Source organism: Taudactylus pleione, unplaced genomic scaffold, assembly GCF_031769625.1.
Source record: "Taudactylus pleione unplaced genomic scaffold, aTauple2 ptg000481l, whole genome shotgun sequence".
NCBI classification, from domain to species: domain Eukaryota; kingdom Metazoa; phylum Chordata; class Amphibia; order Anura; family Myobatrachidae; genus Taudactylus; species Taudactylus pleione.
The window spans coordinates 3,109,339-3,131,457 of NW_028284883.1; the positions used below are offsets into that span (position 1 = coordinate 3,109,339).

At 41.6% G+C, this 22,119-nt stretch overlaps 1 protein-coding gene across 1 annotated transcript in view; it reads right to left on the bottom strand.

Annotated features, from left to right (window-relative positions):
• Nucleotides 1-911: 911 nt before the first annotated feature.
• The window catches only part of LOC148502858 (cytochrome P450 2G1-like), a 34,842-nt gene continuing 13,634 nt past the window's right edge, over nucleotides 912-22,119 (bottom strand). The window contains exons 6-9 of the mRNA XM_088449323.1: nucleotides 16,397-16,538; nucleotides 15,073-15,260; nucleotides 3,015-3,156; nucleotides 912-1,405 (exon numbers count right to left, since the gene is read on the bottom strand). Coding sequence (XP_088305449.1) covers nucleotides 1,224-1,405; nucleotides 3,015-3,156; nucleotides 15,073-15,260; nucleotides 16,397-16,538 — 654 coding nt within the window. The 3' untranslated portion in view covers nucleotides 912-1,223. The remainder of the gene's footprint in view (nucleotides 1,406-3,014; nucleotides 3,157-15,072; nucleotides 15,261-16,396; nucleotides 16,539-22,119) is intronic.

Genomic DNA, 22,119 nt, shown 5'->3' on the forward strand with positions numbered 1-22,119 from the left:
AAGGTCAGATGAGGAGAGAGGTGGCAGGCTAAATGAGAGGGCACATTCTGGATGAGGAGAGGGGGAAGGCTGAACAAGGCAAGGTGGGCCAGATGAAAGGGGTAGAATAGACTAGCAGATGGGTGGGCCAGATGAGGAATGGGGGAGGCTCAATGACTAGTGTAGGTGGTTTTACAGGAGAAGAGAGAGGGTTTTCTGAGAGGGAGGGCTTTGGTAGAACAGTAGAAGGGTCCCAGGGGGAACCTTGAAATGAAGGGGGGCTTAGGAGAAGAAAATCAGTTGGGGGGAGAGAAGGACAGCAGCAGGGTCCCAGGTGACTTAGGAGAAGAATGTTAGCTGGTGGGAGAGAGGGGTGTCAGCAGGGGCCCAGAGGAAGTAATAAAAGAGAGATAGTTAGTTTATAAGAGAGAAGATCAGTAGCAGGATGGGCAACAGCCAGAACAGAACAGATTAGCTGGGAAAGGGGGACAAAAAGGAGGAAAAAGATGGAGAACTGAGAATCAACATAAAGATAAAGAAGGGAAAGTGCAGGATGGAGGACAGAGTGCATGGGACAAGGGAGAGCTGGGAAGAATATAGCTGTTTGGTTGGGGAAGAGAAAAACTGAGAGTCCTGGATGATGAAACATGAAGTTGCTGGTGATCAGGTGTGCTGATAGAGAATACAGCGGGAGCAGACCTGTAGACCAAGATCAGCAAAACAAAAAGGAACTGAATAGAGAATATGGTGGGAGCAGATCTGTAGACCAAGTTCAGCAGAACAATAAGGAACTAATCATGTGCAGCCAACAATCTCAAGATTAGTGCATGCTTGAGTGAATGTATAGGTTTTTTTATATTAGATCTACCACTGTATGTAAGTGACACTCAGTGTCTGCCCTTCCCCACCCTCCACTCTGTCGAGCCCCATGCCATCTTATTTTCTGGCTTACCACCCACTGCTTTATCCTGACTTCCCCCCTCCCCCATTCTGGTGGAGTGCTGGGGGGGCATTCAAAATGTCGCTATGGGGCCCACAATGGTCTAGCTATGCCCCCAGGTTAGGCCTCGAGAGGCAGTAATTTTTGATGATAATTACACCAGTGTCTTGAAGTATACTTTTACAGTCTTAATTACCTTCGTTAATCTAAAATAAGCTTAATAAAGATAAAGGTACCCACTATTGGCTACAAATAGCTGTGAGTCATCACAATACTCTAACTGAAGGTTCAGTGTACATCATCTCTAGCGAGGTAAAAATGATAACTCATAGTTGATTGGGGCATTTAAGAACCCGGTCATTCTTGGAGCAATATCGAACTCAGTGAACTCAGTCTTTGAAGTCAGTTTAAAGTTTTGCAAAATGGTGGTGAGGAAAATAAAAATTTCCATTCGAGCCATGCTCTCCCCAGGACAGATCCGTTTTCCTATAAAAAATATAAATTAGAAATATAAAGGATCAATTTACTAATTATTTTGATTTTTACAGTAGTTATTTGGGGACTCATACTACAGTGCTGAATGAAATGTGTAAAATCCTCTTATATTTATAGTCAACAAAGTATACAAACAGTTTTTGACCAGCCTAACAATTCCCCTTGCAGTTTTATTTTGTTCAATAGAGTGTGTACTGTGCACTGGGTATTTTCAGTATTTCTACAGCATGTGAAACATGACAAAGCCATTGAATTTGAATGTATTAGTTTAATAATTATAAACTTAATAGCTTAATTGTCATGAAAATAAAATAATTGTGCTAATGATTTAGAATGCAAAGTTTGTCTCATATTGTCAACCTGAGCCATATTCTGGCAACTATATCTAATGTTAAATGGGCTCTAAACTTAGATTTTCTATTTGTTTATATTTTGTTTAAATTAAATATTAAGTAATTCAATAAAAAAAATCTATTTTATACAATTTATGTCTTCTTTAAAAGGTGCTAGTAAACCTAGCAGAAATGTCCAGTAAAACTTTTCAGTGTTCCTCTTCTTTTCCACACAATCATTTTATTGTATCCAGATAACTCCTGTCAATCTTATTGAGTGGTAATACTTGTCATGCAATACAAAAGCTTGGCGAAACTCTAAAATTAATATTTGTGATATAGAGTAAGTCACCCTGTGGATTGGACCAATATGGCATTTTCATGAATATTAAGATAGAAAATGTGTGCTCCAATGTATGCAGATGACAGGCTTATTTTTAAATAAATAAACACATTATATATATATATATATATATATTCACAAACATACCACTGGAGGGCACATACAAAGTAAACTAAAGCTGGTATTCTCTGTTTCCTAGATAGTTATCTAAAGATTTTCTGTTGACTGACAAGGACTAAGTTGTTCTAGGGGGCATATAGTATCTGGAAGTTACAAACATGCCACAACAAACAAGAATACCAATGGTTTTATACCCAAAATTCAGAAGATAAAACCATAGGGCAGTAAGCCCAATACTACAATTTGAAATATCTTTTTTCTATATATATATTTGTATAAACCACACTTTTCACAATACAAATTATTTCACAGTAAGTTGCAGATGTTCCACTTTCAAGGTATAAGATTTTTCCACCCTAATTCTAGGGTTCAGAGTTCGATTGTGTTATCCTTATAGTGGATCTCTGAGCCTCTTAAACATATGCATTTTGTCACCTTATGAGGCTTCATCAGGGGTTGTATCAGTGCTCGGTACATTATTAAATAAGATGATATAATCACCAATGATTGTTCACAGATTGGAGTGTTTTTCAATAGAAGAATAGCAGAAAAATTCTCACCTCTATATAGGTGTGTTTGCAACTTGAGCCCATCCAATGTAATGATGGAGAAAATCATCTTACACCTGGTAACTTTACTACTTGCCACTGTGATCAAAGTTGTGACTCTGAAAACTCTAGAATTAATATTCTGATCATATCACATTTCAGCGGAGAACCTACTTTGTGAGAGGATGAACTGGATAATGTTTCATTATTTTTATACTATGAAGCCACATATTCTGATTGTTATTGGAGTGATTTACCTGCAGAGAAAGGCATGAAGGCGTCATTCTTTTGGAACTTGCCATCCTTATCCAAGAAGTGGTTGGGGTTGAATTTGTATGGAGTAGAGAAGTATTTGGGGTCACGATGAACGGTGCAGAGCAGAGGGTAGATTTCTGTGCCCTGTGGAAATATGATATTAAGTATAAAGAGTCATTTACCTATATAAATACAATATGAAAATTAAATTAATTAAAGGACTGATGCATAGGAATTATTCTGATGGTTTTCGAAGCATACCTTGCATAAATTTACACTGTGCATGTTTCTGATGTTTTGTCTTAATAGTTCAGATCTCCAATAAATGAGGATCATTTTAACACCATATACAGTATATGTATTTTATTTTAATTATATAAGCATTGTTTTTGTTTTTTGACTGATGTCAGTTACAGTAGGCAGAATCAGTAATTCAATCAGATGATAATGATAGTTAAGCAAGATGCTTGGAGTAGGCTGTTTGCTAATGTTTAATTATTTGTGTCTACTTTCTTTTATTAGAGTACTTTATGTCCATTTTTCAACCTTATCTGCTTCAGCCGGCTAGTGGCAAATTAATTTAACATTGCAATTTAGATAATTGTAGTAATTGTTTTTATATAATTCTCCTCTTTTAGGCAACTTTCTTCAATGCTGTAGCAATGAAGCAATCTGGACTTCTGCAGATTTTTATAAATATAAAACAGAACAACCAACACACCTTACTGAGAATTCTACCAAATCAATATTCTCTTATTTGCTGGCACATTCCCCCCCAGTTAAAAAGATGACTGAAGAGTTTTAGGACAATATTTTAATGGTTGGTGCAACAGCAGACCCAATGAGATGTTTATTCTGTACCACTGTGGTGATCCAAACAAGCCGACTCAACCAGGTTAACTTGATTAGTGAATAATTAACACAGCTTCTCTGCTGTTAGCAGGTAACCAAATAATTTGTACAGAGGGCCTGATTCAGACCCGGTCGCAAACGCTGAGTGCTCGCAACCAGGTCAAAGTTTGCCCACTGGGCATGCGCACGACGGAGCCGGCTCCGTTGTGTGCATGCGCGAGACCCGGCTAGCGACGTGTGCTCTGTCGCTCCGGGTCTCGCACCAAAGGGGGCGAGCTGTCGATGGTGATTGACAGCTCGCCCCATTTGGTAGGTGGGCAAGGGGGGTGGCTGGCCAAATGGAGACGTTCCCGAAGGAATGCCTGCCATTTCGTGGCGGCCCCACTGACATCACCAGTGATGTCAGTGGGACAGCTTCCGGCTCTATTAAAGCCAGAAGCTCTCTGGGGCTTGTGACCACGAGACCCTACCACAAGGGTCTCATCGCAAGCCCGATGGTTGCGATGGTCTTGACCATCACGACCATCATCCTGGCCGCATACTATAGCTGTGGGTGGTCACCCACAGCTTTGCGAGCGGCCAGGAGGCCACACAAAAACAAAAAAAACGCCCAGATTCAGAGCGAGCGCTCTTTCAGAGCATCCGTCTCTGAATCAGGGCCTGAATGTCTACATTTATTATAGTGCTAGGAACCCTTGGGAAACTACATATAAAATTAAACAATATTGGGCAATTAAAAATTTGTACAAATTGGGTCAGTTTGTTGTCAGTTGCCAAACTAGTTTAATGCCAAAACTGTTGCATGCACAGACCTTCTGGAGGCAAGAAATTAGTTACACAAGCAGTTGATCCACTGACCCCTTTCCTGTCATTTTTATTACTGCCTGCAATAAAGATATTTTTGTTTTGAATACAGTTTCCTAGTTTCCTCTAGTAGTGCCACATGTGCAGTCTGTACAAGCTTCAGGAAGTTTGTGTCCTAAAATGTATTCAATTCTGAATACTTGCAGAGTACAATGACACTTTTTGATTGCAATTCTCATATCTTATTTTCTATTTAGTGGGAATTTGTGTTAATATTTATTAAATTAGAGTATTACATATTTAACACAAGAAAAAGTCCAATAAGATTTAGTGAACTCATTGCTTTTACTCTGTGAAAGAAGATTCTGTCACTCAGGAAAGAGGTGTCAGTGCTCACTTAAATTTACAAGTTGATACAATACTTGTATATAGATAAACTTTCATATTCTGGATAAGTGTGCAGATGCTTATTTTATTAATTTCTGAAATAATGTCATGGATTTCTTGCTGTTTCCAAAACTAGTTATAAGAAATAGTTAAAAGAATCAAAAAATTAGACCCCCCCCCAACAAAAATAGGTCTTTGTACCACTGGGGACCACCAAAGAAAAAGGTTTGTGAAAATCTATCATGATGAATTCTGTAATACACTAAGGCCCACTTAATAAAATACCTGGTATTAAATGTACCTGCTCAGCAGCAATTTGTCCAAAAAGTGTTTTGAAAATTTTGGCAGTTATACTATAGATATAGTAAAAAAATGACATTAAAAAAAATATATATTATTTATAAAATATTAAAAATGTATTAACATATTATAATTTAAAACCACTGAAAAAAATGCCTTTTTACAAGTGCAACATTCAAAATTACAATCCCATTTTTTGTGTTAAGGAAAGTATAAGCCAAAAAAAATACCAATCACTGGTTTGCAAACCTGCTGGAAAAAAAATACAGAAATATTAGGCAATTGAGACAAGTGAGATAGATTAATTTGCATTATGTTTGAACTGGCCAATCAGCACATAAGGAGGCACAATATAGTACATTTAGCAAAATCTTTAATTAAACATTAATAATTTTATCATGGGCCAATATGCTTTTATTAGTATTTTAGGGACCAAAATAAACACATTTATTAAGAGAGCAAAGTTATCTGTTAATTATATTAAGGGGCAATATTATTTTATGGTTAATGGAGCATTAAAATATATTCATGTGAGAGCAACAATTAATATTTTATGATGTGAGCACCATTTATAGAGCCATAACATAATAATCTGCATTCCTTCAGAATTGCAAGGAAAACCCTGTATTCCTCCGTGTCGCTATATATTCATGCAACCTGTGAAATTTACTTAAATATATATGGAAAGTTGTGTTCTTAAATGTAACTACACTGTCTCAAGAAACTTGTACTTTGTAATATTGCTATGCTCCTTCACTGTGTATGGAGCTGCAGAACCCATGTGGTGCATTATAAATAAAAGACAGTTGTAATAATAATAATAATAATAATAATAATAATTAATGCCACGTAAAGTTGTCCATGAGAAAAAAAGTCTACACTTAGGTCAACTGCAGCCACGTTAAGTGTTTGTCCCTGTACTTTATTTATTGTAATGCCAAAGCAAAATCTTACTGGGAAATGGAGTAGGTTGAAATTAAAGAATCATTTTTCACATAAATGAAAGAGAAACTGGAAAAAAAGAGAAACACTGTAACAGTAAAAAGGGCTTGCTGCAATTTTCCTGCGGAAACTGGATAATATTATTCAATCTCTAAATGATGTAAAATAAAGTTCATTGTTGTGAGATATCTTTAATGGTTTATGCAGCATAAGCCTAGAAAGCGCACGGATGTCCTTTTTCTATTGACTTGCTTCACTAAAATCTTCTCTACTTGGCTCCTTTTTGTCAAACTTTAAAATAGTGAAAACTGCATCAAAACACGTCCAGAGGCTCTCAATATTAGCCCTAACAAACAGACAGATGCTTACAAGGGACCATTTTGTCACTGACTTGCTCAGCTCTCTTTTGTTATACATTAATGGTTCATACACCTAAACTTTCCTCAATAAACTGTGACTTTGTTTTATATATATATATATATATATATATATATAGAGAGAGAGAGAGTCATTAAGCGTGCACTCTCCAAGTAACTCATTGAAAAAGTTCACTTTAATAGTATTTTAAATTATCTTCACCACCCAGTGTATTATCATGAACTAATACACTGGAATTCAGAGTCTGTAAGGTTAATATTTAGGCTGTCCAAGTATTAGCCTGCTCTGGCTGGGCCTCCTCAAGTCATCACCACTTAATACACATAGTTACTTTTCACATCACCTTATATGTTTGTTTTTTATTCAGGTATTTTTTTCACATATATTTTACTCTCTTTCATCACTAGGGGGGGTCCTGGGCTGGACGTTTTTTGGGGTGCGCTATGCCCCGGACATGAACCCATTAATGTTAGGGACTGCTAGTGACAGAGAAGCCGTGACGAGGCCTAGCAGCTTCCCATGTATTTGCAAATGCATGCAACCAATATCTCTGAAATTCTATCACCATATAGTGATCATATATTGTTGCAGGTACAATTCAGTGTGCTGAGGAACAATATGGGGTTAAAACCCCCTCTATTTTCTACTTGGTATGACCCCTCCCTTTCATGCACCTGAAAACAGTACTACCAGGTTGATTGAGCAGCTGCCATTTTTTTGTTGTGGTTATGAGATGCATGAATGAGCCAGCATTAGCAGGGCATGCTGGTTCTAGTAGTGTCAGCTGGAGTTCCCAGGGGTGACTCCCAGGTAAGCTAGCTCTCAGTTTGGATGCATTCATGTATTGTATGTGCCTATGTCATGAGGCCTTACATTTGCCAAAATTCATATGTGCCTTTATTATGAGGCTTTAATTGGCATATATTACATTTGGGGTGAGCGTTTGCGCATAGGGCCACTGAGGCTGCTCTGGCTGGGCCTCCTCAGGGCATCACCACTTAATACACATAGTTACTTTTCACATCACCTTATATGTTTGTTTTTTATTTATGTATTTTTTTCACATAGATTTTAATCTCTTTCATCACTTATTAATTACTCGTACACATCTATACTTTACACTGCACTGTCACTCTTTCCATTTTCATGTGATGCCATGGGGGGGGTCCTGGGCTGGATGTTTTTTGGGGTGCTCTGTGCCCCGGACGTGAACCCGTTAATGTTAGGGACTGCTAGTGCCAGAGAAGCCGTGATGAGGCCTAGCAGCTTCCCATGTATTGAAAATGCATGCAACCAATATCTCTGAAATTCTATCACCATATAGTGTTTATATATTGTTGCAGGTACAATTCAGTGTGCTGAGGAACAATATGGGGTTAAAACCCCCTCTCTTTTCTACTTGGTATGACCCCTCCCTTTCATGCACCTGAAAACAGTACTACCAGATTGATTGAGCAGCTGCCATTTTTTTGTTCAAGTATTAGCCTTACAGACTCTGAATGCTGAAATGCAGATTTCATCATTGATTTGTTTGGCAATAATGAATTGTGAATCGATGAATATAGTTCACACTGGGTAGTGATGATTATTTAAAATACTATTAAAGTGAACTTTTTCAATGAGTTACTTGGAGAGTGCCTGCTTAATGACTCTATGGGGTATATTTACTAAAGTGCAAGTTTTTAGCAGTTGAGATGTTGCGCAAAGCAACCAATAAGATGCTAGCTATTAGCTTCTAGAATGTGCTAGTTAAATGTTAAGTAGAACCTGATTGGTTGCTATGGCCAACATCTCCACTTCTAAAAACTCTCCTATGTGTTTAAAGCCACAAGTGCAAGTTGTGGTGGAACCTGCAGTGACACCCCGAATGTTGATATTCAGAAGAAGAGTGCAAGTGCAAAGACAATTTATAATTATATATATATATATATATATATATATATATATATATATATATTTATTGACACTGACAACATGGTAAGCTGTTCAAAGTTTTTCTCTGTATGTGTAGCCCACGTGTCCGAGCACTGGGCAAGTGGTAATCTGAGGGAACTGAGTGCCGGTCAATGAGAGACTGATATATATATATATATATATATACACACACACACACACACACACATACATACATACATACACACACACACACACACACTTCTAATGCCTACAGTTTGCACTTTAAATATTGTAACTATAATATAAATTACTGTATATGACTACCAGCTGCTCCCCTCATAAAAATCCCCTGTTAGAAGGATAAACAAATTACACAACAAATATATGAAAAAGGGCACTATTATTATTTTAGTCTATAGGTAATATTTGATCTCAAATAGATTATCTTTTTTCAATCCAATGTGTTGGGAAAGGCAAAGTATTGTGGAGGAGAATGCAATGAAGACCCACAGATCACGTAGTTTATCTTCAAGCTATATGTTCCACATTAGATTCTTTAGCTTGAAAGAGTAAATGTCCAAATGGAGACTTGTTCTCAAACCGCATAGAAGTAAACAAAGCTTTTTTATCCAGCATGTTCCTCCTTTTGGAGCATTATCCTTCTCTAGAGAAATAAACCCACACACCAAGGGAAGACACCCAAAGAATAATAAATAAAAATTCTGACACGCATATGTATATTTATTTAAGATAACAATCTTTAAAACACTTGACAGTAAAAAACATGCAAGGCTTAACACAATTCAGATTGGGGGTATAGTGAGAAAAATTCTCCCACCTTAGAATTCTATACTCCACATCAGTGGGACCCCAAACAGGTGTGCCCAATTTTTACCCGACGTATTCGTCATCCTATACAGACTTCTCAAGGGGTAACAATGTACATAAGAAATAATGCCTCACCAGGCAAACAAATAGGGACTCCCTAGAATCCAAATTTCTGTGATATCATGCAAATACTGTATATACCAAATCGGAGTATAGATATCTGATGTTGATTTTTGTGAAAATATGTATGAACCAAACAGATGCCTGTGCTGATCACTGCCGTGGGACTGATCATACAGGTTCATGTATCTGTTTGGGTAGCTTGAAAATAAACTACGTGATCTGTGGGTCTTCATTGCATTCTCCTCCACAAGACTTTGGCCCTGATTCAGACCCACTCGCGAGCGGCTGTCCGCTCGCAAGTGGGTCGATGTTCTGCACTGAGCATGCGCACGACAGAGGGAGCTCCGTCGTGCGCATGCGCCAGACGCGATGAGCGAAGGAAAGTCCTTCGCTCGTTGTGTCTGATCAAAGGGGGCGTGCTGTCGATGTTGATTGACAGCACGCCCCCATTGGTGGGCGTGCCAGGGGCATGCCTCCCTGATGGGGGCGTTCCCACGGGAACGCCTCCAGTCAGAAGCCGGCCCACTGATGTCAGTGGGAGTGATTTTGGCTCTGATAGAGCCAAAATCACTCCGGAGCTTGCGGTTGAAAACCTCAACCGCAGGCTCCGGCTCGCAGTTTCGTTGGTCGCGATGGTCAAGACCATCGCGGCCATCAAACTGCACGCTCGTATAGGCTGTGGGTGGTGACCCACAGCTATACGAGCGTCCAGGAGGACGCTTCATTTTTATGGAGGGCGGCCCTCATTCAGAGCGTGCGCTCTGCTCACAGCGTACGGCTCTGAATGAGGGCCTTTGTCTTTCCCAACACATTGGATTGAAAAAAGATAGGTAATATTTGATCTCAAATAGATTAAATATTACCTAAAGACTAAAATAATAATAGCACCTCTATATATATATATATATATATATATATATATATATATATATATATATATATAATGTAGTTTGGAAGCCGGTAGACAATATGTCAACCACCAGGTTCCCAACAGGGAAATCCCAGCATGGGACTGATGATGACAGGCATCAAAATACCGATGCCTATCATCAGTCTCATGCCGAAATCCCGACGCCTGGCATACCGATTGTATGGGGGGAGGGTCAGCATTAGGAACTCCCGGGGGGACTTAGGGTTAGGCAGCTTCCCCACGAGGGTTAGGTTTAGGCTAGGGAAAGGGAAAGTTAGGGTTAGGCACCACCGCGGGGGAGTTAGGGTTAGGGGGGGAGAAGGTTAGGGATAATTTACTTACCTTCCCCATCGGGATCTTCATCTGCCGGCCTTCCAGCATCTGTATTTCATCCGCCAGGCTTAGGTCGAGTGGTGATTCCTACGAATATATATACATACATACACACAAAGTGTGTATATATATATATATATATATATATTACACACACACACACACACTTTATATATATATATATATATATATATATATATATATATATTCTTGTGGGATCAGTTCCCACAGTTCTAGTGTGAACGCTGTCCAGTTTGCAGCAAGGGAGGTGTGGATATCATCACTGAGCAGCACAGGAAGGGTTCAAAACTCTCACAAACCTGTTGCTCATTGCCCTGATGCTGACTAGTGGCCAGGCAGTAGCTACTGTGTTGTAGTGCAGGGTCCAAGGGCTATGCTTGGAGAGCATGGCTAGTTGTGCCTGCAAACCACTGCTGACTTCTAAGCACAAGGAGTGCTGAAACCTGTTATGTTTGTTTGCTTGCTTATTTTCTGTTATGTGTCTGTGTGTGTCCAGGCCTCTGCTCATGTATGCATCATTTCATGGTACACTTGCACACAGTTTCTGAAGGAATTTGGCAGGGAGGTTGTTCCAAAACATCTTGGAGTACAGATCTTTTGTGGATGTGGGGGTCATTTCATCACTTCCAGGACTCCTTGTTCTTCTTTACACTGAAGATAGTTTTCAATGACATTGGCTGTATGTTTGGGGTCATTGTTATGCTGAAGAATACATTTGGAGCCAATCAGACGCCTCCCTGATGGTATTGCATGATGGATAATACCTGCCTGTATTTCTCAGCATTGAGGACACCAATAATCCTGACCAAATCCCCTACTCTATTTGCTGAAATGCAGCCTCAAACTTGCAGGAAACCTCCACCATGCTTCACTGTTGTCTCATTATCATATCGTTCTTCAGCCCTTCGGTGAACAAGTGAATAGACTGCATTCTGTTACAGCTAAATATTTCACATTTTGACTGATAAGTCCAGAACACCTGCTGACATTTTTTGCACCCCAGTTCCTATGTTTTTGTGCATAGTTGAATTGCTTGGCCTTGTTTCCACATCAAAAGGTATGGCTTTTTGCGCGCAACTCTTCTATGAAGACCACTTCTGGCCAGACTTTTCCGAACTGTAGATGGGTGTACCTGGGTCCCACTGCTTTTGCCATATCTGAGCAGATGGCACTGCTGGACATCTTCCAATTTCAAAGGAAAGTAAGCATGATTTCATCTGATGCACTGCGTTTTCTTGCCTCTATGGTCCTCAACATTGGCAGTTTCTTTGTGCTTCTTCAAAAGAGCTTGAACAACACATCTTGAAACCCCAGTCTGCTTTAAAAACTTTACTTGGGAGAGAACTTGCTGATGCAGTAAAACTACCTTGGGTTGCTGTGCTCAGTTTTACCATGGTGTATGAACTGTGACATGAATCTGTCTTCTACAACCTCACCTTTGTAGGAGAGTTTGGCTGTTACTGCCCAGTTTTAAGCTTCCTTCACAGCTGTTTCTGTTTCAGTTAATGACTGTGTTTCAACATACATATGAAAACGATTATCATTATTACCCATTTGGTATGATTGGTTAATCATACACCGGCCTATGATTCTACAAAATCCCTGACTTTGTGCAAGTATACCTAGAAGAATTGATGCTGATTGAAGGAAAAGGGTGGTCACACCATATATTTAGATTTATCCTCTGTCAATTCACTTTGTATTTTGTTAATTGATAAAAATAAAACTATTAATACTTCTATTTTTGAAAACATTCTCACTTTGCAGCATTTTCTCCACACCATGAACAAACTTTTGCACATTATTGTAATATATATTACTGACTGCTTGGGATCCTGGTTGTCAGAATCGGGATGCTGGCATCCAGACAGGGTTAGGGTACCTAACCCTCCCCCTATCTTAACCCTAACCCTTCCAGGAGCTTGTACCTATCCTCCCCTCCAGTGCCTAAACCTAACCTCTCCCTCCCCACACCCTAAATTCAACCCACCCCCTAGTGCCTAACCTCCAACCCTAACCCTCCCCCTAACTTCAGTACTTACCTTCAGGAATCCGGTGGTGCCGGAATTCTGAGCACCAGAATCCCCGCTGTTTGGATTATGACCAGAACCTATATATAATGGTTTGAGATTATTGCACACACTAGATCACATATTATTATTAGTTTCCAATGACTGCACCACCTAATCCTGATCTCTTCTGACTGTGAACAACACCTCATCACAAAGCCAAAGCTGTATCACTCCACAACTGTAAACAATAACATCTCTAACAGTGAAATTTTTCTGTCAGAAATTACATCATTCCTCACCAAAGATTGACATGTACATTGGTGATCTATTCAAAGAACTTGAACAGGACTTACATGAGCAGTCACTTCAGAATCCAGCACAGCAAACAGGAAGTAGAGATGCCAACCCTGACCCAAAGAAACATTAAACACTTCCTGAAAGTATAATTCACTGTTCAAAACAAGTTTTCTTCCCAAAGTGAACCACTCTTAAATTACAGTAGTAATCTAATGAAACAGCTTATTCTGAATGATCAACTGTTATTGACTTACACTGTTATTCAGTTAAATATTCATTACAAATAAATCAATTTACACAGCCTATTCTGAACTATTTGTATCGCCTATTCTGTATCTGTTTCACATTATATGATCTCCACCTAGAACTATTTTGCCACAACAGGGCCATTATACAAGATAAATATATCACTCTTGGGTGTACAGTCACGCTCTGATATACATTTGCCTTGGGAGAAAGCTACATCTCAGAAAAATCCTTCCTCAAGCAGTTTATCAAATTCCATAATCACCCACATAATCTCCATAGACTTTTCGATCCAATGAACTCCCAATACGGAGGAATACCAGGTGAGTCTCCGTAGTGGAGGGGATACCCGATGCCCGCTCTAACAAGCCCAAACCGGCCACATCCCCTCCCAAGATGGGATCAGTACCTCCATTAGAACCAGGCCCTGTGGGACATCTACAACAAGGCAGGGTTGAGGTTTGCCTGAAATCCGGAGAGGCAGCTAAGTCCGGAGCCCCTGCATTTCATATACGCTGACAAGCTTCTGTTACCAGCATGATATCTGGGTCCCTGCTACTCTGTTTAAGTGCACAGATTTTCCTTTGTTAATAAAAAATAAGTGACTGTCTCCTATGGATAAGAAGAAGCTGGAAGTTTAAATACAATCGAGCCCTTTCTTTCTTTTATTTACAAACTGCACTAAGTAGCAGAGATCATTAAGCAACAATATATACTGGGACAAACTGACTTGAATGATGCTATTTACTTTTGGAGCAATTGAAACATAGCGACTATGTGCATACAGACTTGAATGTTTTTATGTTTAATTATTCATGCATGCTTTGGGCGTAACCCATGAAGGTTTGTTGACATTTGTATTTTATCTTGACAATATTAGTAAAGTCATACTCAATTTAATCAGTGTTCTAGTATACTATTGGTGTCTTTAGGGGATTAGACATTAATCCCATCAATGATTCAAGTCATCGAAGACATAAAACCTCATCAGATTACACAAAGGTAGAGTGCAGCACAATATCTGTACTACTGGTACTTCTGGCAAATGTGCTATTTGTGCACTTATCCCAATGTATGAAATGTTCTTTTTCTCATTAAATTGTGAGATTGCCAGCAGGACTGTCTATCTGTCTGTTATTCCCCAACCTTATTACTGTTTTGTTACCAGTTGCAAAACATAATTGAATATCCTGGTACTACTGTATATCAATAAATCTTCATAAATAATTAATAAAATCTTTCCAATTTAAAACAAAATATATTCATTGTTTTGTATCCTTAAAATATTATAGATAATAGCAAAAATTGGGTGTGTTTTGTGCCTCCTTAAGAGATGATTGGTCAGTCTGCTCTGTATGTTATTCTGGAGATTTTTCTGTGGTTTTTCCAGAGAATTTGTCTAACCTACGGGCAGTATTTTCAGTCAATGTCTCTGCTTTGTCTAGAGAACAAAAAAGATGGCAGAAATGTAAATACATATTCAGTGGAATAACCTTCCAGGAACCAATGTTTAAAACTTGAGACTGCCCCTTAAAAAGAGAAACATATGATGACAATATACACTGTATCTTATCTACTTGGTCAGAATGGATAGCTTCTTCAAATATCGTACTCTAAGATATTGTTTCCGTCTTTATGGACCTTCTTAGCGGCATTACTGATTTTAGTAAATCCAGTAAAGGCTGGTTGCAGTTTGCAGGGAAAATAAACAAAGAGAGAATCATATCATACCTTGGGGATCAGATATCCTCTAAATTGGGTGTCACTTGTAACCATATGTGGCAGATTCAGAGGAAGAACATCACCAAACCTTTGCACCTCAGAAATCACAGCCTGAGTATAATGCATGTGGATCCGGTCATCAATATTTGGAATTCGATCTTGTCCAATAACTTGATCAATTTCTTCATGAAGTTTAGCTGTAAAATAAGTTTTACTGGTATGGTAACACAGTATCTCTGTCTACACTAGACATGACCAATGAGGAAGCAAATAGAAGATTCAAGACTACCTATGACTAAATATTTCATTCTGGGTGGAGTTTAATGAGTTATGTTTTATATTAATCATAATCCACATAAATTATGATGTCCCCCCAAAAAAGATCTCGGATGGCCGATGCTGAAAACATCACGACCAATGGTTACGATGTTGATCCAATCCTGCATATTTGGTCACAGGCATCGGATCTGAGATGCCGGCAGTAGACATCGGTTTCCTTCAGATGACCCCTACAGGTATTAGCATATTTGTTTATACAGCTGTTGTGTCCAATTACACAGCTGTTATGCATTAGCGTGCAATTTTGAATCAGGCCCTTGGTTTGCTACTTCATCATCAGCATGCACTTGCCCTACACTGAGGTCCTGATTCAGAGACAGACACAATGCTGATATTTATGCAGAGCGAGCGATTTTTGCTAGTGCACATGGGTATAAGTTGTAATGCGCACACAAGGCAAATGTTTTGTGATTACGTTCACAGAGGATCCATTCGCAAAGTGAGTGACAGGTAGTCAGCATTTGGGGGTGTTAATGGGGGGGGGGGGCAGAAAAATAAAGGTGTGTCTGACTGTTTGAACACCATTTCATGGGCATGTATAACTTAGCCATTGCGATTGCATTTGCTGCAGTGTTTGTAGCTGATCAGACTTGCCTCACATGCTGCGTGACTGGCCGATGTTCTTCGATATTACCGATGTTTATGCAGGAGAGCGGCATTGGATGGATTTGAGAATGCAGCAGTGGGCGTCCTTATGCTCAGGTAAGCTTCGGAAACATTAGCAAATTTTCACAACTGCGTAACATGCAGAATTGCAAGTGCAATTGCTTTACCATCCATCTCTGAATCAGGCCCTGAATGCAAAAGGTACGCCTTCAGACAGCTATATTTTTGCACCTACATCGACATCTGCATAGACAGGATTTGTATTTGAAAACACCATGCATTTGACTCTATCACCCATGTGTGCCCGATTTCAGATGTACATTCAGCTTTGGAACAGCCTCACCGAGTGTTGATACTTGTCCTAGAACTTCATTTATTACCTACTCACCTTGTATCTCTGGGTATTTCAATACAATAAGTAGTGCATAACGCAGGGTAGTGGCCACAGTTTCTATCCCTGCAAAAAACAGGTTATGCATTGTAACCAGGAGGTTCTTCATATTGAATTCTGTATTAGGATCATTCCTCTCCTGCAAAGATATCAGTAAGGTCAAAGTTCTTGCATTTATATGTATATATATATTAGGGGTGAGCGGGTTCGGATTTCTGAAATCCGAACCCCCCCCGAGCCCCCCCGATCCGAGTCCGATCCGAGTCAGGCTCGACTTTTCCCGCCTGACTCGGATCAGAAATCGAGGCAAAACGTCATCATCCCGCCTTCCGAGTCTCGCGGGTTTTGGATCCTATATAAGGTACCCGCGTCGGCGCCATTTTCTCACTCGGCTGTGGACAGTGAAGAGGGAGGGTGGGAGTTAGGGCTGTGTAGTGTAGTGTAGTGTAGTGTAGTGTAGTGTAGTGCTGCTGTTGTCCACTACTTCAAAGTCCATAGGGGCTGGCTGTGTTGTGCTGTGCTGCTGTTGTTAATAGGGGCTGTGTCCACTACTTCAAAGTCCAAAGGGCCGGCTGGCTTGACCGTTAAGGGTGCTGTAACCCCCGAAAGTACACTCCAGTCCAAACCAAAAAAAAAATTATTTTCTGTGTTTGTGAATTGTGTGCGCAGTAGCCGCACGTGCATCAACAAAGTAGTGCCAAGCGTGCGCCTGTGTCATAAGTAAAGGGCCGGCTGGCTTGACCGTTAAGGGTGCTGTAACCCCCGAAAGTACACTCCAGTCCAAACCAAAAAAAAAATTATTTTCTGTGTTTGTGAATTGTGTGCGCAGTAGCCGCACGTGCATCAACAAAGTAGTGCCAAGCGTGCGCCTGTGTCATAAGTAAAGGGCCGGCTGGCTTGACCGTTAAGGGTGCTGTAACCCCCGAGAGTACACTCCAGTCCAAACCAAAAAAAAAATTATTTTCTGTGTTTGTGAATTGTGTGCGCAGTAGCCGCACGTGCATCAACAAAGTAGTGCCAAGCGTGCGCCTGTGTCATAAGTAAAGGGCCGGCTGGCTTGACCGTTAAGGGTGCTGTAACCCCCGAAAGTACACTCCAGTCCAAACCAAAAAAAAAATTATTTTCTGTGTTTGTGAATTGTGTGCGCAGTAGCCGCACGTGCATCAACAAAGTAGTGCCAAGCGTGCGCCTGTGTCATAAGTAAAGGGCCGGCTGGCTTGACCGTTAAGGGTGCTGTAACCCCCGAAAGTACACTCCAGTCCAAACCAAAAAAAAAATTATTTTCTGTGTTTGTGAATTGTGTGCGCAGTAGCCGCACGTGCATCAACAAAGTAGTGCCAAGCGTGCGCCTGTATCATAAGTAAAGGGCCAGCTGGCTTGACCGTTAAGGGTGCTGTAACCCCCGAAAGTACACTCCAGTCCAAACCAAAAAAAAAATTATTTTCTGTGTTTGTGAATTGTGTGCGCAGTAGCCGCACGTGCATCAACAAAGTAGTGCCAAGCGTGCGCCTGTGTCATAAGTAAAGGGCCGGCTGGCTTGACCGTTAAGGGTGCTGTAACCCCCGAGAGTACACTCCAGTCCAAACCAAAAAAAAAATAATTTTCTGTGTTTGTGAATTGTGTGCGCAGTAGCCGCACGTGCATCAACAAAGTAGTGCCAAGCGTGCGCCTGTGTCATAAGTAAAGGGCCGGCTGGCTTGACCGTTAAAGGGTGCTGTAACCCCCGAAAGTACACTCCAGTCCAAACCAAAAAAAAAATTATTTTCTGTGTTTGTGAATTGTGTGCGCAGTAGCCGCACGTGCATCAACAAAGTAGTGCCAAGAGTGCGCCTGTGTCATAAGTAAAGGGCCGGCTGGCTTGACCGTTAAGGGTGCTGTAACCCCCGAAAGTACACTCCAGTCCAAACCAAAAAAAAAATTATTTTCTGTGTTTGTGAATTGTGTGCGCAGTAGCCGCACGTGCATCAACAAAGTAGTGCCAAGCGTGCGCCTGTGTCATAAGTAAAGGGCCGGCTGGCTTGACCGTTAAGGGTGCTGTAACCCCCGAAAGTACACTCCAGTCCAAACCAAAAAAAAAATTATTTTCTGTGTTTGTGAATTGTGTGCGCAGTAGCCGCACGTGCATCAACAAAGTAGTGCCAAGCGTGCGCCTGTATCATAAGTAAAGGGCCAGCTGGCTTGACCGTTAAGGGTGCTGTAACCCCCGAAAGTACACTCCAGTCCAAACCAAAAAAAAAATTATTTTCTGTGTTTGTGAATTGTGTGCGCAGTAGCCGCACGTGCATCAACAAAGTAGTGCCAAGCGTGCGCCTGTGTCATAAGTAAAGGGCCGGCTGGCTTGACCGTTAAGGGTGCTGTAACCCCCGAGAGTACACTCCAGTCCAAACCAAAAAAAAAGTTATTTTCTGTGTTTGTGAATTGTGTGCGCAGTAGCCGCACGTGCATCAACAAAGTAGTGCCAAGCGTGCGCCTGTGTCATAAGTAAAGGGCCGGCTGGCTTGACCGTTAAGGGTGCTGTAACCCCCGAAAGTACACTCCAGTCCAAACCAAAAAAAAAATTATTTTCTGTGTTTGTGAATTGTGTGCGCAGTAGCCGCACGTGCATCAACAAAGTAGTGCCAAGCGTGCGCCTGTGTCATAAGTAAAGGGCTGGCTGGCTTGACCGTTAAAGGGTGCTGTAACCCCCGAAAGTACACTCCAGTCCAAACCAAAAAAAAAATTATTTTCTGTGTTTGTGAATTGTGTGCGCAGTAGCCGCACGTGCATCAACAAAGTAGTGCCAAGCGTGCGCCTGTGTCATAAGTAAAGGGCTGGCTGGCTTGACCGTTAAAGGGTGCTGTAACCCCCGAAAGTACACTCCAGTCCAAACCAAAAAAAAAATTATTTTCTGTGTTTGTGAATTGTGTGCGCAGTAGCCGCACGTGCATCAACAAAGTAGTGCCAAGAGTGCGCCTGTGTCCCATAAGTAAAGGGCCGGCTGGCTTGACCGTTAAAGGGTGCTGTAACCCCCGAAAGTACACTCCAGTCCAAACCAAAAAAAAAATTATTTTCTGTGTTTAGCCGCACGTATATATAAAATCGATATAACATAAATGGAGGACCAAACTTTCTCCGATAAAAATAAAATAGAGAAAGATCAAGAACCACTTCCTCCTAGTGCTGAAGCTGCTGCCACTAGTCATGACATAGACGATAACATACCATCAACGTCGTCTGCCAAGGCCGATGCCCAATGTCATAGTAGAGGGCACATACAATCCCAAATGGCAAAGTTCAGGAAAATGACCTTGAAAAAGACATTTAAATCAGCTGAAGAGAAACGTAAACTTGCCAATATGCCATTTACGACACGGAGTGGCAAGGAACGGCTAAGGTCGATCCCTAGTATGTTCATGACTAGTGGTTCAGCTTCACATGACGATGGAAGCCCTCCTCCCACTAAAAAAATCAAAAGAGTTAAGCTGGCAAAAGCACAGCAAAGAACTGTGCTTTCTAAGAAGATATCACAAATCCCCAAGGAGAGTCCAAGTGTGGTGGTGGTTGCGATGCCTGACCTTCCCAGCACTGGACGGGAAGAGGTGGCTCTTTCCACCATTTGCACGCCCCCTGCAAGTGCTGAAAGGAGCACCCACAGTCGACTTGCTGATATGCAAATTGAAGATGTCACTGTTGAAGTACAACAGGATGTGGATACTGGTGTAGCTGGCGCTGAGGAGGAAGTTGGCGAGGAGGATTCTGATGGTGATGTGGTTTGTTTAAATCAGGCTCCGGGGGAGACAGTTGTTGTCCGTGGGATGAAAAAGCCCATCACGGTCATGCCTGGGCAGAAGACCAAACATTCCACCTCTTTGGTCTGGCAATATTTCTATCCAAATCCGGACAACAACTGTCTTGCCATATGTACCATATGTAAAGGTGAAATAAGTAGGGGTAGGGACGTCAACCACCTAGGAACATCCTCCCTTATACGGCACCTGCAGCGCGTTCATAAAAAGTTACTGTCAAGTTCAGAAACTTTGGCTAAGACCGTAAGCAGTCCAGGGACACCTAAATCCCGTTGTCCTGTTGTATCCAAGCGCCTGCAAACCACACCATCAACTCCCTCCTCGTCAATTTCCTCCTTAGTCAGGATCGGAAGTAGTCCTGCAGGCCATGTCACTGGCATGACTGACTCTCCTAGCCGGGATTCCTCTGGAGGATCCTGCATTGCTACGCCTACTGCTGCCGCTGCTGCTGTTGCTGCTGCTGGGAGTCGTTCATCATCCCAGAGAGGAAGTAGGAACACCACTACTTTTACTAAACAATTGACCCTCCAACAGTCCTTAGCGAGGAGGATGAAGTACGACAGCAGTCATCCTGAAGCAAAACGTATAACTGAGGCCTTGACTGCTATGTTGGTGTTAGACGTGCGTCCGGTATCCGCCATTAGTGCAGTGGGATTTAGACAATTGATGGAGGTAGTGTGTCCCCGGTTCCAAATCCCGTCTAGATTCCACTTCACTAGGCAGGCGATACCGAGACTGTACAGAAACGTCAGAAAAAGTGTCCTCAGTGTCCTGAAAAATGCCGTTGTACACAATGTCCACTTAACCATGGACATGTGGACAAGTGGAACAGGGCAGACTAAGGACTATATGACTGTGACAGCCCACTGGGTAGATGTATCACCTTACGCAGCAACAGCAGCAGCGTCACCAGTAGCAGCATCTCAGAAACGCCAGCTCGTTCCAAGGCAGGCTACGCTGTGTATCACCGGTTTCAGTAAGAGGCACACCGCCGACAACCTCTTAGAGAAACTGAGGGAAATCATCGCCCAGTGGCTTACCCCACTTAGACTCTCCTGGGGATTTGTGATATCTGACAACGCCACCAATATTGTGCGGGCATTACATCTGGGCAAATTCCAGCACGTCCCATGTTTTGCTCACACAATAAACTTGGTGGTGCAGAATTTTCTGAAAAGCGACAGGGGCGTGCAGGAGACGCTTTGGGTGGCCCGAAAAATTTCAGGCCACTTTCGCCATTCAGCGACTGCGTGCCGAAGACTGGAGCGCCAGCAAACACTCTTGAACCTGCCCCGCCATCACCTGAAGCAAGAGGTTGTGACGCGGTGGAACTCAACCCTCTATATGCTTCAGAGGATGGAGGAGCAGCAAAAGGCCATACAAGCCTATACATCCACCTATGACATAGGCAAAGGAGGGGGTATGCACCTGACTCAAGCGCAGTGGAGAATGATTTCCGTGTTGTGCAAGGTTCTCCAGCCCTTCGAACTTGCCACACGTGAAGTCAGTTCAGACACAGCCAGCTTGAGTCAGGTCATTCCCCTCATCAGGCTTTTGCAGAAGCAGCTGGAGAAAGTGAAGGAGGAGCTAAGACGGAGCGATTCCGCTCGGCATGTGGGACTTGTGGATGAAGCCCTTCATTCGCTTTGCCAGGATTCCAGGGTGGTCAATCTGTTGAAATCAGACCACTCCATTTTGGCCACCGTGCTTGATCCTAGGTTTAAAGCCTATGTGGTGTCTCTCTTTCCGGCCGACACAAGCCTGCAGAGGTGCAAAGACCTGCTGGTGAACACACTGTCAGCTGAAGCGGAACGTGACACGTCAACGGCTCCTTCTTCATTTTCTCCCGCAACTGGGGCTGCCAGGAAAAAACTTAGGTATCCTAAGCAACCCGCTGGCGGTGATGCAGGGCAGGCAGGACCAAGTTTGGACATC